We start from the raw sequence: 13,719 nt of genomic DNA on the forward strand, positions 1-13,719 counted from the left end.
ACAGAACCTGAACAGAACCTGAACAAATTATGTTGAACAGATCCTGGATTATGTTCAGAGATTATTTTGCCAGTGTTTAATCTCAGATTGGGGGAATAACCATAGCAAACAGTATTTCTTAGATTGTTAATGTTTTTCACAGACAAATCTCATTATGAGGAAGATTCCTGCCCTCCAAGAAAACATTTTGTCTTCACGTTGTTTAGTAATCAGCCATAATCATGACTCATTGATCATCTGGATCATCTGGGTCTGTGTGGTTCTGGAGGTTCTGCCCATGTTGGTCGGCTCTTTGCAGAAATGTTGCGGTTCTGCTCCTCTGTCTCTGATCTGATCTGGTCTCTGCATTTCTCCTGTGGTTTTGATGAGTTTTAGTTCCAAACTCAAACAGAATTTTGTGCTGCCAGCAGTTTCACTGTCAGCTGCAGCATCAAAACAAACCTGGAAAACTGAGGATTTCATGCAGAGCTCGCTTTGGCGTGTTTTTAAGTTTAATAGAAAATTCTTGATTTCATTGAAATGCAACATGTCGTCATTAGTTTCCCTAAAGAGAATCCATCGTTTCTTCCTCTGGTCGACATGAACAGACTGAAACACGCTGGTTTCAGTCTGTTCCAGAACCTTTAAATGGATCAGAACTGATTTGGAGCCAAAGCGGAGTGGACGGTTCTGTGAAAGTGAAAAGGAGCGTCAGAGGGGGAAGAACCGGCCGGGCTGCAGCATGGGCTGCAGCATGGGCTGCAGCACCTCCAGGCTGTGAAACAGAAAGTTGGAGCTGCCAGGTTTTACTTTTCAGACTGAACAGAACTTCCAGAGGATTTTCACCCAAAGACACGAACAGCTGAGACAGAAAAAGAAATCACTCTCAGGCTTTCTGGTTCCCTTTCCTTTGGTCTATTTTTGAAAACATACTTTTGGATGTTTTTCATTCCTGCGTATATTTATCAGCCCTGCATTAAACTGATCACAGATCGATAAACTGCTGGAGTGAAACTGGAGTCCAGGGTTGATTCTGGCTGCAGGTCGAGCAGATTACAGATTACAGATTACAGATTACAGTGGTTGAGGTGTGGATCAGCCTCAGCTCTGGGTCTGCCTCATGTCTGCGTGTTTGTGGATCGATCCGTCCCTCTTAAAAACTCCATCACTTTCCCGTCCTGAACCCGCAGCTCCTGCCGCGGCGCAACGCTCCACACACACTCCACACACACTCCACACACACTCCACACACACACTGAGAAATTCTGTGACTTCTGTTTCCTCTGCTGCTGCAGCTGCGGCCTCTCCACTCACTCTGTGACATAACTGGAGTTTCCCTTCTGCAAGAGCAGCCGCACTGCATAAATACTACGAGGCGTGCTGGCAGAAGTTCATTCTAACTCAGAGATAAGCAGAGAGGGCTGCCGGCTCCAGCAGACTGCCAAGTGACACCAGAGGATGACGGGATACAAAATCACAGCGGGCGACGTGGAGGCCGGGCCTCAGGACAGGATGGAGGTCCTGGTGCAGAAGAAGTCATCCACAGGGTGGCTGTGGAAGCTGCTGGCGGTGCTGCTCCTCCTGGCGCTTTGCCTGGGAGGCGCCCGGCTCTACGTCTGGTACCAGCTGGAACGATCAGAACCAACAGTAAGGAGAATCTGCTGCATGTCTGGGTTCAATCTGACTTCTGGATTCATCTCTGGAGCCAGTTTTTAATCATGTTTCCTCTCCTCCAGACGCAGGCAGGAAACACAGCAGCACCGTTCAGAATGGACTCTGAGGAGGCGGCAGGTGAGCATCAGCTGAAGCTCCTTCACATGAACACAGAAAGATTCGGTTCTGGATCATCTGAGCTCATGTTTGTCTCTTCCTGTCCAGGCGCTCGGTCCACACTGCAAGAAATGAGCAAAAAAGCAAAGGCAGCCATTCATCTGGAAGGTGAGTTCAACTCAGAGATCAACTCAGAGATCAACTCAGAGATCAACTCAGAGATCAACTCAGAGATCAACATGTTTTACAAAAGTTGAAGTAAAAATGACTCATGAAAAAGTCTACTGAGAAACTGATAAAACATCATTTAACGTTAAAAATACATCAGTTGGTCCAAAACATGGAGTTATGTGGGAATTTTGATCTTTTCAGGATCCAAATGAAAATCATTCATATAAATAACAGCAAACTCAGGAAAAATATTTTTTTAAATCACAAAATCGTATCAAGTTTCTTTGGTCTCCAGCAAATATCGCAGGAGTTTGTTTGAAATCAATAATTATTTGATCAAATTTCTATTCCACTGGGAGATTATTTCACTCATAATAAAACGTTTCTCTCATAAGTGAAATAATCCATCAGTGGAAGCAAAACTTTTCCTTCCAGATTAAGAGACTTTCCTTCAATAAGCTCTCAGAGGATGTTTGCATTAAACTAGACAGAAATATTTGGTCATATTTGAGGCAGAGATTTAACTGGTGACTCGTTTCAGGTCATTACGATGAAAGAGGCAACGCGACGGCCGTGGAGTGGCGCGACCGCGTGGGCCAGGCCTTCTCGCAGGGCAACTTCCGCCTCCAAGACAACCGGATTGTCATCCCGGAGAGCGGCCTGTACTTCGTCTACAGCCAGGCGTCCTTCCGGGTGTCCCGGTCCGGCGACCAGGAGGGCGAGTGGCGCCCGCCGACCCTCAGCCACCGCGTCCGCAGGATGTCTCGGGCCGTGGGGACCCGGGTGTCCCTGCTGAGCGCCGTCAGGTCGGCCTGCCAGAGCGTCCAGGAGGACGGCGAGCGGTCGGGCCACGGCTGCTACAGCACCATCTACCTGGGCGCCGTGTTCCAGCTGGACAGAGGAGACACGCTGGACACGGAGTCCAACCCGCTGAAGGAGCTGGACACGGACGAGGGGAAAACCTTCTTTGGCCTGTTCGCGCTCTGAGCCGCTGCTGTGAAACTAAGACTCTGATCCTGGACAGGATTTAAAAAGAAAAATGATGCACATTTTTACACTTTGATTCCGCCTGAAGGGATGTAGACATGCTAACATCTCCATGGAGATGGAACTAGACTTTATGAACTGTAACAGTTTGAAACTTTATCTCTGCTTTAGGCACTTTTTTTACTTTATTTATGTTGATCTCAGATTGTAAGACCAGACCTCTGCTGTAGCAGATCACAGTGTATTTCTCCACTATTTACTTGTATGTATTTATTTATATTTATTGGTATTTAAATTTGTGGGATTTTTGGTTTAATATTATATTTAATATGATAAAAATGCATAAAAATCAACAAAACTGAAGTAGATTTCTGAGACTTGAAGCCGCACTGGAAGTTCCGGTTTGTGCACACACACACACACACACACACACACACACACACACACACACACACACACACACACACACACACACACACACACACACACACACACACACACACACACAACACACACATCTCACACACAGAGTTGGCAAAAGTTGTTTGAAATTCCTCCAGCCAGCAGATACTTCCTTTGTTAGCTCACAGCAGCCGAGGGGAATTTCCTGCTCGTTTTCAGTGACCCACTGACTGCTGTGTCAGGCGGAGGCCCGCAGAAGTCTCAGCCCAGACCGGGTTTTCCCCGGTGACGCCCCCTCACAGCCCACACACACACACACACAGTCACACACCCTGCAACCTTCCTCCCCTCCTCAGCCACCGTTACCACACACTCTGCCTTCAGTCTGCTGGAAACTGAAACGACACGGGAAGCCGTTTTCTCTCTCTCTGTGTGTGTGTGTGTGTGTGTGTGTGTGTGTGTGTGTGTGTGTGTGTGTGTGTGTGTGTGTGTGTGTTGTGGGATCATGGGACTACACCACAGCTGGTTTGCATCACACCATCATCATCTAAAAACACACTTGAACACAAACTGTGGCAGCGATTTGTCTGCGTTTGCGCCCATCGTCCCAACTTTCTGCTTAATGAGCTCTTCCCTTTGTTTCCACTCCCACAGGTCATCCAGAAAAATGTCTCCACACAAACACCATTGACCTCAAATGAAAACCACTGCAAAGGTCTCAGGAGGTCAGAAACAGACATCTGGTGACCCCTAGTGGAGCCACAGGAGACGGCTTCTCAAGTGAAAAAACGATTTATTCATATTAACCACATATTAGCATACACATACTCTGAAATATATTAACATTTAAGATCTTTAGATATAGTGTGTACAAATATTCCCTAATCCATGTTTATTAGCATATATGTGCAGGATAATAGAAAATTTCTTGTAGTTTTGCTGCATTCATATGTTACACAATCCGACCCACTGAGCTAAAACTTTACAGCTGAACATCCGTCATCGTTTGTGCTAAAGTGCAGATTCACGGCCAGCAGCTGCAGAATGTCTGATAAACTTGTTGTACCTGCAGATGGAGCTTATTGGTCGTTCCTTCAGAATACAACAGATTTTCTTCCTTCATCTTTAACAAAACGTTCAATGACAAAAAGGGGAAAAAAATGAAATTATTTCTGGGTTTTAAACATCATAAAAATGAGAAAAAGCTTACAGAGATGAAGTGCAACAGAAATCATGCGTTTATTCACAAAGCTCTGCAAAAAGTTCTCACACCTCCTGACTGTCACATTATGTTCCCACAGACCTCAGGCGGCGTTTCAGGATTTCATGGCCAGCAGAAAGTAGTGCAGCACTGGGAGAAGTTGCCATGTCAACCATTATTTGCCAGGTAAGGAAAGCAGACAAAGAAGAAACTCCTTTTGTCAACATTTTACGCTTCATGTGTGGGAAAAACTAGCATTCCTCATGTCGCCTGTGGTTGGCATGGTGGTGGCAGCATCATGCTGTGAGGACAGATGGAGCTAAAACAGGAAGAAAACCTGAGCTTCACCTGCACTCACTGGTGCTCTTTACACTGGCATGCCACACTTTTCAGATCTAAGTCAATGAGAAAAACATAAAATCTTCCTTGAAAATTTGGACTACTTTGTTTTCATAAAGTCCCAGTAAAACATGAAGAAGCTAAAATGTGAAACTGTTCAGGGGTGTGAGACGTTTAGCAAGGTGCTGCTGCAGCTGCTGCTGCAGCTGCTGCAGCTGCTGTGGGACTTTATGATTATTATCTTTTATATTCTGCAGTAAGAGAGCAAACTAAGCTGAAGCCAAGCAAATGTCAAGCAGCTGAAACATTTAGACTTTTAAATTAGGTGAAGAAAGGTGTTGACAGTCTTTGGCTCGCTGAAAGGCCGGTTCAGGAGCAGCTTTTCCTGCTGTCGCATCTAAAACCGCAACTTTCTGACATCAAGATCAACTGCAGTCAAACGTTAATCTGACTCCAGAAAAATTCCCTGAACGTTTTTCTGCAGCTGAAGTGTTGACTCAGCCCAGAATAACCAATCTAAGACAAGACTGGGGTCAAAGGTCAGATGAAGTTTTCAATATATTGAAGGTTGTGTGAACCAGTGAAGTTAATTCCTGGGGATGTTTACTGAGGTCAGACATTCAGATACATGACTAACTTCAGCTGCATCAAAAGGTGGAAGCGTTTCAGAAACGACGCGTTCAGGAACGACGCGTTCAGGAACGATGCGTTCAGGGACGATGCGTTCAGGAATGATGCATTCAGGAACGATGCGTTCAGGAACGATGCGTTCAGGGACAATGCGTTCAGGAACGACGCGTTCAGGAATGATGCGTTCAGGAACGATGCGTTCAGGGACCCTGCAGGAGTTGTTAGCCTAATGCAGCAACATAATGCATCACGGCTCATTAGTGGGTCAGAGCTTCTATCAGCCACACGGCTTTACATGCAATTATTTATTCAGGGTTCAGGACCTTTTGACATAAAAAGGTCATCAGAACTGAATTCATTTCTTACTCTTGGCAAATCAAAAAAATTTAGACACCCAAATATAAAAAACTTTCAGGACCAGTTGAGGGAAAAAAAATAAAAGTTGATTTGAGGTTAGTTTCCCCAGAAAATGCAAGAGCTGAAGCTTTGTTGAAAAAGTAATGTTCTGTTTCAGTTCCTCTGGTTTTAGCATCAGAACAAAGAAACCTTTGTGTTTGGTACCCAGAGCATCATTCCTCCACCACCGTGCTTGACAGTCGGTAGGATGTGTCCATCAAGACCCTCCGATTGGCCCAAATGTTTTCTCTGATTGGCTGAGCAGAACCTCAGACGGGTTTTTTGTGGTTTGCACATTTATCGTCCGATTTCAGGATGACCTTACTGGGAAGGTCAGCAGCTGTCCTGACTGACAGGGGAATGAGTTTCTGTTGGACGTCAGAGACACAGGATGAGCAGGATGTCTCTGTTGGATCCTATCTGCTGCACATCCCTCATGAGGCTTTAATGAAGCAGGACGTTTCTCATTTGTCCAGTTTTAAAACACCAGAACCGGGTCAGAAACTGGACCAATCAAGAGCCTGTGTGTGTTTTTAATCTCAGATTAAAAGAAATCAAAAATCCCAAAGAAATAAACATGAAAAACTAAGAAGCTTCAGAAATATCCCAGCTGGTTTCTTCTGCTCTCCGTTTATCATCAAGGTTTACATTGAAATGCAGCCTGACAACAGACATCCACACATGCTGACCCCTGACCTTTAGGCTATGGCTATTAAATAAATCACATGACAACTTTTGGATAAACCCAGCGTTCCCGGGAACGTTGAATAAAATCTGTACATTGCTTTTATCAGTCAGTAACTTTCAGTTTTCTCCTGAAAAGTGAACAAAGAGTCAGACGACACCTCCATGACGAAACGGATCAAATTTTACAGAACGATAAAAACCACCAACTGCATGAGGAACAAACCCCACCAGACAGACGAAATCGCAGAAAAACACAAACACGCACGTTTTTCCAAGAACATCCCCGTCTCCACGGAGCGTGTGACCGTCCAAACGACCTCTGAAGGTCACAGACGACCTCTGAACGTCCAGACGACCTCTGAACGTCCAGACGACCTTTGAAGGTCACAGACGACCTCTGAACGTCCAAACGACCTCTGAACGTCCAAACGACCTCTGAACGTCCAGACGACCTCTGAACGTCCAGACGACCTCTGCCCTCTGGAGGTCAGAGGCGTTGTTGCGGCCGCCATGTGTGCTTTGTTTCTGGTTTGGATGCAGAACGGTGACGGGGTGTTGACCTGTGGGCTCCTGCCCAGCAGTCGTGTCCTGCTTGTGTTTCGTGTGTCCACCCACCCCTCCAGCCCCGATCCCCCTGATCCCCCTGATCCTCCCAGTCTCCCCTGATCCTCCCAGTCTCCCCTGATCCCCCCAGTCTCCCCAGTCTCCCCTGATCCCCCCAGTCTCCCCAGTCTCCCCAGTCTCCCCAGTCTCCCCAGTCTCCCCTGCCTCCCCGCCTACTTGTAGAGCAGCGGGATCTGGCTGTTGTGACAGTGGTTGCGGCTCATCTTGCTGTCGGCCGGGTAGAGGCTGGACGAGTTGGAGAAGGACGGCGGCAGGGAGTGGTTGTCCACGGTGGGGTTGGGGTATCCTGGAGGGGAAGCAGCGACTTGGGATCGGTCTGGGACGCGGGCAGCGGGGCGTTGTGGTTCTGATTCTGGCCTGAGGTGGGTTGGCGGCGGTTGCGTATTGCCTGACGCTCGGCCAGCTGGTTGCGAAGCGCGGACACCCTCTCTTCTTCTCTGGAAAACCGATGATAACAAAGTTTAGCCTTGGAGCGACTGCAGAGAACTTCCTCTGCTCGTTCTTATTCTGTCAGAGTCACAAAGCATTAATGTAATGTCACAGAAACTTCCTTGTTAAACAGCAACAAAACAACCAGAGAGGGCAAATTTCTCCGAAACCAGAATTTATGTTCAACTGGGATTTTATGTGAAAACATTTGTACAAAAATAAAAGTGATTGTATTGACTATTTGTCCCTAAAACTTAATTCCAAAATCGAAGAGAGAAAAAAAAAAATCAAATTTCAAAAGTGATCAAAGCAAAATGAAATGAACTCAAACAGTCAGTGGATCGTGGGTTCTGGTTTACGCAGTCCAAACAAAAGGTCAAACAGTCCAGCTCTTTGTTTTCTTTATTCAGTTTTGATCTAAAACCAAGTTACAGACAAACCCTGCCCTAACTCCTGCACTTATTCTCAATAATAAAAAACTGACTCACTGACAGACAGACAGGTAGAAAACCATGTGACCACCACGTGACTAAAGACTCGTCTAAACAACATATTTATACTGTGAAACACACCCACTTCCCAAACTGAAATCAATTAACTAATTAAGTGAATTACTAACCAAAAACTTATTTAGAAAACAAAATAAACATTCTAATTATAAATCATAGAAAAACAAAATAAACAGAATGATCTACATTCTAAACTTTAACTAAAAATAATGGAGAAATAGCTCCTACAGTGATGATAAATTTGCTGCGTTTTGTATTTTTGTTGCCAACATGAAATAAACTTTAATATGCATTAATTAAAAATATAAAAACAAAAGAAATGTTCCCATCACCCATGAAAACAAAATAAAACCAAAAACCCACCAAGTCTCCCCAGCTTATCATAACCGAACCCATAAAAAAGCAGCTGAATGTTCAGAGCTCAGATTGATCAATGATCAGATTGATCAATGACTGTTCAGCTCATGTCGTCTCTTAGCACAAAGGCTAACATGACAGGTTAGCTTATTTCTGCTCTTTGGAAGGACAGCCAATCAGCACCAGTGGGTTCTGGTCTGGTTCTGGTCTGGTTCTGGTCTGGTTCTGGTCGAGTTCTGGTCGGGTTCTGGTCTGGTTCTGGTCAGGTTCTGGTCTGGTTCTGGTCTGGTTCTGGTCGAGTTCTGGTCTGGTTCTGGTCTGGTTCTGGTCGGGTTCTGGTCAGGTTCTGGTCTGGTTCTGGTCAGGTTCTGGTCAGGTTCTGGTCTGGTTCTGGTCGAGTTCTGGTCTGGTTCTGGTTGGTTCTGGTCTGGTCTGGTTCTGGTCAGGTTCTGGTCTGGTTCTGGTTCTGGTCAGGTTCTGGTCTGGTCTGGTCGGGTTTCTGGTCTGGTTCTGGTCTTCTCTGTCTGGTTTGGTCAGGTTCTGGTTTCTGGTCTGGTGGTGGTCTGGTTCTGGTCTGGTTCTGGTCGTTCTGGTCGGTTCTGGTCAGGTTCTGGTCGGGTTCTGGTCTGTTTCTGGTCTGGTTCTGGTCGGTTCCTGTCAGGTTCTGGTCTGGTTCTGGGGTTCTGGTCTGGTTTCTGGTCTGGTTCTGGTCTTTCTGGTCGGTTCTGGTCTGGTCTTCTGGTTCTGGTCAGGTTCTGGTCTGGTTCTGGTCTGGTTCTGGTCAGGTTCTGGTCAGAACCCGGTGACGCTCCTTCACCTCCTGGATGATCTTCTGCAGCTCCCGGTTCTCCCGCTCCAGCTGCCTGGACTTCTCCTCGTCGTTGTTGTTGGTGGACGATCCGGTCTTCAGCGTGTCCTGCTGCTCTGACTGCCACTCGCCGCGGGTGATGAGGCGCCGCATCTGGACCGCCGAGGACGGAGCAGAAGACCAGAACCACAGAAACAATTAATGATGGACACAGCTGGGAGGTAACTAGTTACATTTACTCAGTTACATTTGCATGAATAACATTTAGGAAAAAATACTTTTTGAAGTATTTACTTGAGTAACTTTATTATAAAGTTCCATTACTCTGACTGGAGTAACATTTCTGAATATTCAGTGTAACTTCAATAAATGAAGAACAAATGATATGTTTAGTTTTATTTATAATGGTTTTTACTGATGTAATGAAGTGATGTGTAAACGGTAAATAAACTAAATTAAACTTTTTTACTCTCTAGCTGAATGCTTTGCACAGAAATGTTTTTTACTCTATGATGATGGATCTGCTGATGATCCATCAGATTTAAATATTCCTTTCTAAATATCTGCAGCAGTTGTTGTTTTCCTGGTTTCCCAACACTATAAATTTCAGTTTGATTTGCTTCTGTTGCAGAAAGTCTTCTACTTCTATTTGTCATACCATCTTTAAAGTTTTATTTTTTAGCACAAAACAATTTCCCTCTTCACCTTGACGTTTTAATATCGTTTCTACAACAGGAAGACATGAAGAGAAGGATGCCTTCACTCAAAATCCTGAAATCTGAATTTTCATACGCTCAGTCTGAACTTTGTTCTGACAGGTCTGACCTTCACTTTTACTCTACTGTGAGTGACTGTCGGTTTGCCTCCTGCTATCAGGCTGTCATTCACCTTCGGGACGAAGAGCACCACCAGAGTGATGTAAGCAGAGAAGACGATGGCGAGCGAGGCGAAGGCGAAGGAGGCGTCTTGCTGCGAAGACAGGATCATCGTCACCGGCGCCGTGATCAGGCAGAGCACCTGCAGCCGGAGACGCAGCGCCGGTTAGAAACGAAGGACAGAACCACTCAATAAAAGCATTAGGCATCTGTTTATCATTCCGGAGAGGAATCCCGAGTGAAAACAGCATTAAAAAGTCATGACCGAGGCGGCGGCGGCGGCGGCGGCGGCCGGCGCTGTCGTCTCATCAGAGCCGGCAGCTACGGCTGAGCGGAGAGGAGGACGCTCCCTGTAGACCCCATTAACTATTGACATCTTCATAAAACTGAAATGTGTGCATCATAACACCAAACACACGTCTAACTTGTCTCTCGTTATGGGGCCGAGTGATGAAACGAGCACACAGGCTGTTTTTATTGTCCTTATAAATGATTTGAAATTAAACATAAATGTATTTTTTTATCAACAAATCAGCACAGCTTAGGCCGATGCAGGCGCTCATTAAAGACCTTCTTTAATTCATTATTCAGTCCAGAAGAAGAAAAACATGTGAGTAACACACAGCAAAGTGGTGTGAAAGTGGCTCTGAACTCCTCTGGAGTTAGAAGTGACAGAAACCACTTATTGTTTTCAGACATTTTACATCCATTCCAAAGTCGCTCCATGTCAACCGTGTCAGGAAATGGCAGCGAGTGTTTCTCTAAAGTGGCTATGGAGAACATAATGGCACCTATTTAAGCTGAAAGTGCATCCTAGGTGCCTCCATTTAAGGTGATTCACTTGGTATCAGCCGCCCCTGAAAGATGTTTGCGGCAGACAGCAAGCCGCATCAACGCTCTCCTTCAGAAGCCAAATTGCTGCATTTTCCTGCGAAAGGCCGGAGCGGATCTATAGAAGGCGCGACGCTTCCAGCCGCGTCCCGCTGTGCACATTCTGCTTATTATGTATGCGGAGGAATAAAGCCAAAGTGCTGCACTGTGTGCATGAGCAGTAACAAACCGCAGCACAATAGAAGTTGGATTTTATTGATTTTGCTAACAAATGACTTCAGAGATAGCCGTGCCGCTGCAGCACAAAGTGATAGTTTATCAGGAATCTGTGAAGGAAAACTTCACACAAGCTGCTGAAATCTGTTCCAACTTCCTGCTTGGCTCCAATCAGGAGCTTCAACATGTTTGTGCAGCAACAACCAGGAAAGTTCAAGCTACCTTTAGCCAACTCTCCCCTCTGATGTTGTGCTGTTGAGTCTTTGCTAGAGGTCAAGTTAAATGAGAACAGACTGCAGAACGATAATGAACCCACTGACAGATAAACTATGACCTCTTTGAGCTGTGAAGCAATTAAACTGGCTTCTTGTTGCTGCTTTATTGTTGCTGCAGACTGCAGCAAGCAGACAGCAAGCAGACTGCAGCAAGCAGACAGCAAGCAGACTGCAGCAAGCAGACTGCAGCAAGCAGACTGCAGCAGCACGCAGCAGTTTCTGTCTGGACTCACGGCTCGTTGTAGATGGCCATCCCCACGGCTCGATGGTCATTGATCTTCTCCGTGGAGACAGACTTCGTCTCATAAGCCAGAAAATACCCAGGAGCAGCAGCAGACCCTTGTACCATAAACCACACCTAACAGGAGATGAAGAACGGTTAGCAAAACACAAAGTCAATAAAAGAGTTACTTTCTACAGTAAACGTCATTTTAAACAGATCAGTTTGTTCCACATTATGCAGTGAATTTAACCGCATGAATACATTTAAATGTTTGAATTAATAAATATTATCAGACTAAAATATGTCACTAAGTCTATCAGAATGACTGTCTGAGGGAAAATCCACAGATTTAGTCCAGTTGGTTTCAAAATGGCTTTGTTACATTTGAAAAGATGATTTTATTTAAATAAACTTAAAAAAAACGAAGAAAGTTATTTCATTTATAAAACTTTTAAAATATTTTTATTTTACTTTCTTTACACAACTTCAATTGATTTTAAGTGCAAATTCTGTATTTATGCTAGCATAGCAACATGCTACACAAAATATAGTTTTAATTAGTTATTTTTACAAGACAAAGAAATAATTTAAAGCTACTGTATTTAATGGATATTCAAAATGCAAACAAGACAGTTATGTAATAAAAACACGTCATCTCATATTTTATTTTTGCATCAGTTATAACTTTTATGTACATGATACATTTGTAATGTTCCAATAGTTATATTGATCGTGTTTTAAAATCGGTGACAATCTGCGATTGTTGCATCTTCACTTCTCTTTAATTAATAAGTGGCAAATTAATAAGCAGTAATGTTTTATAACGGATCAAACTGGAAAGTTTATGTTAGAATGTCTCAGTATGACTGGATTGAACTGATTTTGTGTAAAAAACATCATTCCTATATTTTTGCATACATTGATGGATTTATTGTTAATCGCAGTATTTAGACAAACAGCAGCAGCTAATGGTACATGCTAATGCTGCAACAAAACCCTGAGAATAAAAACCTTTGAAGAAAATTAAAAGTCTTAAAAGGGAAAACTTGAAAACTTGCACCTCCAATTCATTAGTGTTGTGATAATCAGACATGTTTTTATCTGATTCCCAGTAATTTAGTAAAGTTTTATAATAACCAAGAGGAACGGATCTCATTTCCGCAGCAAGTCTGAGAAAAGCTGAGAAATAAAGACGCTCAGTTGAACAGCTGGCATCAAGGAAACACAACAAACTCATTTCCTTACTTTAGCATAAATTAACATTTATTTACAAATGAAATGACTAGAATAACTTAAGCAGGATTTTTGCAGTTCATGTTTTGTTTTTCAGTTTAGAAGCTTCTGCAAATTTCAACCTGGAGACAATTCTCCAATTAATTCACCAATCATGGCTTCTTTTACAGGACATAATAAAGCAGCACCATTAAATCTGTTTTAGGAAAGTCAGAGGAAATGTGGCCAGAGGCGGAAATAATAAGATGGGAAAGAAAACAGCGAAGCGTTTAAGATCAATACTCCTCCAACTGCCCGCCGTTTCCTGATACAGCCTGAAATGACATCTTCTCCTTCTGAGGGGGGCGATGGGGCATTGGCCCAGTTTGTGACCCACATTGTTTTGAATTTCAGAACTATTTCTCTTCATAAGAGCCGCCAAGAAATGCAACAGAGACAGAGATGGAGAAAGAAACGAGGGTGAAAACCCAGAATGAAAGCTGAATCAAACCTAACTATGTGATGAGAGACCCGTTTAATTTGCAGTGAAAGGTCGTGAAGTGTGTGTGTGTGTGTGTGTGTGTGTGTGTGTGTGTGTGTGTGTGTGTGTGTGTGCGCGCGCGTGTGTGTGTGTGTGTGTGTGTGTGACAAAGATACGCGGGGTGAGCTGAGAGAAACGGGGGAGAGGACAGATACCGAGCCACGTGTTCATCTTCTCAGAGCTGCAGTGCTCCAGCAGAGGCTGGATCAGGACGTCCAGGTCTTCTTTAGGCGCCTCTCTGGTGAACTTCTGCTCAA

The 13,719-nt window shown here is 44.4% G+C and overlaps 1 protein-coding gene, 1 long non-coding RNA gene and 1 pseudogene across 2 annotated transcripts; 1 reads left to right on the forward strand and 2 right to left on the reverse strand.

Annotated features, from left to right (window-relative positions):
- Nucleotides 1-1,404: 1,404 nt before the first annotated feature.
- tnfb (tumor necrosis factor b (TNF superfamily, member 2)) lies at nt 1,405-2,956 on the forward strand. Its single transcript, XM_055060932.1, has 4 exons — nt 1,405-1,626; nt 1,716-1,770; nt 1,858-1,917; nt 2,462-2,956. Exons 1-4 carry the CDS (start codon nt 1,438-1,440, stop codon nt 2,905-2,907), a joined length of 750 nt encoding a protein of 249 aa, XP_054916907.1. The 5' UTR covers nt 1,405-1,437; the 3' UTR covers nt 2,908-2,956.
- Nucleotides 2,957-4,082: 1,126 nt separating this feature from the next.
- LOC129379979 (uncharacterized) lies at nt 4,083-7,100 on the reverse strand. The gene is made up of 2 exons (XR_008608266.1): nt 6,996-7,100; nt 4,083-6,957 (listed from the first exon to the last, which is right to left on the reverse strand). It is a non-coding gene; the product is annotated as an uncharacterized LOC129379979 (long non-coding RNA).
- A 203-nt stretch (nt 7,101-7,303) lies between these two features.
- Nucleotides 7,304-13,719, reverse strand: part of LOC129379977 (gamma-aminobutyric acid type B receptor subunit 1-like) — an 85,968-nt pseudogene continuing 79,552 nt past the window's right edge.

The sequence above is a fragment of the Poeciliopsis prolifica genome, unplaced genomic scaffold, assembly GCF_027474105.1.
Source record: "Poeciliopsis prolifica strain line A6 unplaced genomic scaffold, Auburn_PproV2 SCAFFOLD063, whole genome shotgun sequence".
NCBI classification, from domain to species: Eukaryota; Metazoa; Chordata; class Actinopteri; order Cyprinodontiformes; family Poeciliidae; genus Poeciliopsis; species Poeciliopsis prolifica.

Bases quoted from the DNA above. Each gene is read 5' to 3' on its own strand.
- tnfb (XM_055060932.1), top strand. From the start codon at position 1,438: ATGACGGGATACAAAATCACAGCGGGCGACGTGGAGGCCGGGCCTCAG. The intron at 1,627-1,715 runs GTAAGGAGAATC...CCTCTCCTCCAG, and splicing joins TGGAACGATCAGAACCAACA to ACGCAGGCAGGAAACACAGC. The intron at 1,771-1,857 runs GTGAGCATCAGC...CTTCCTGTCCAG, and splicing joins GGACTCTGAGGAGGCGGCAG to GCGCTCGGTCCACACTGCAA.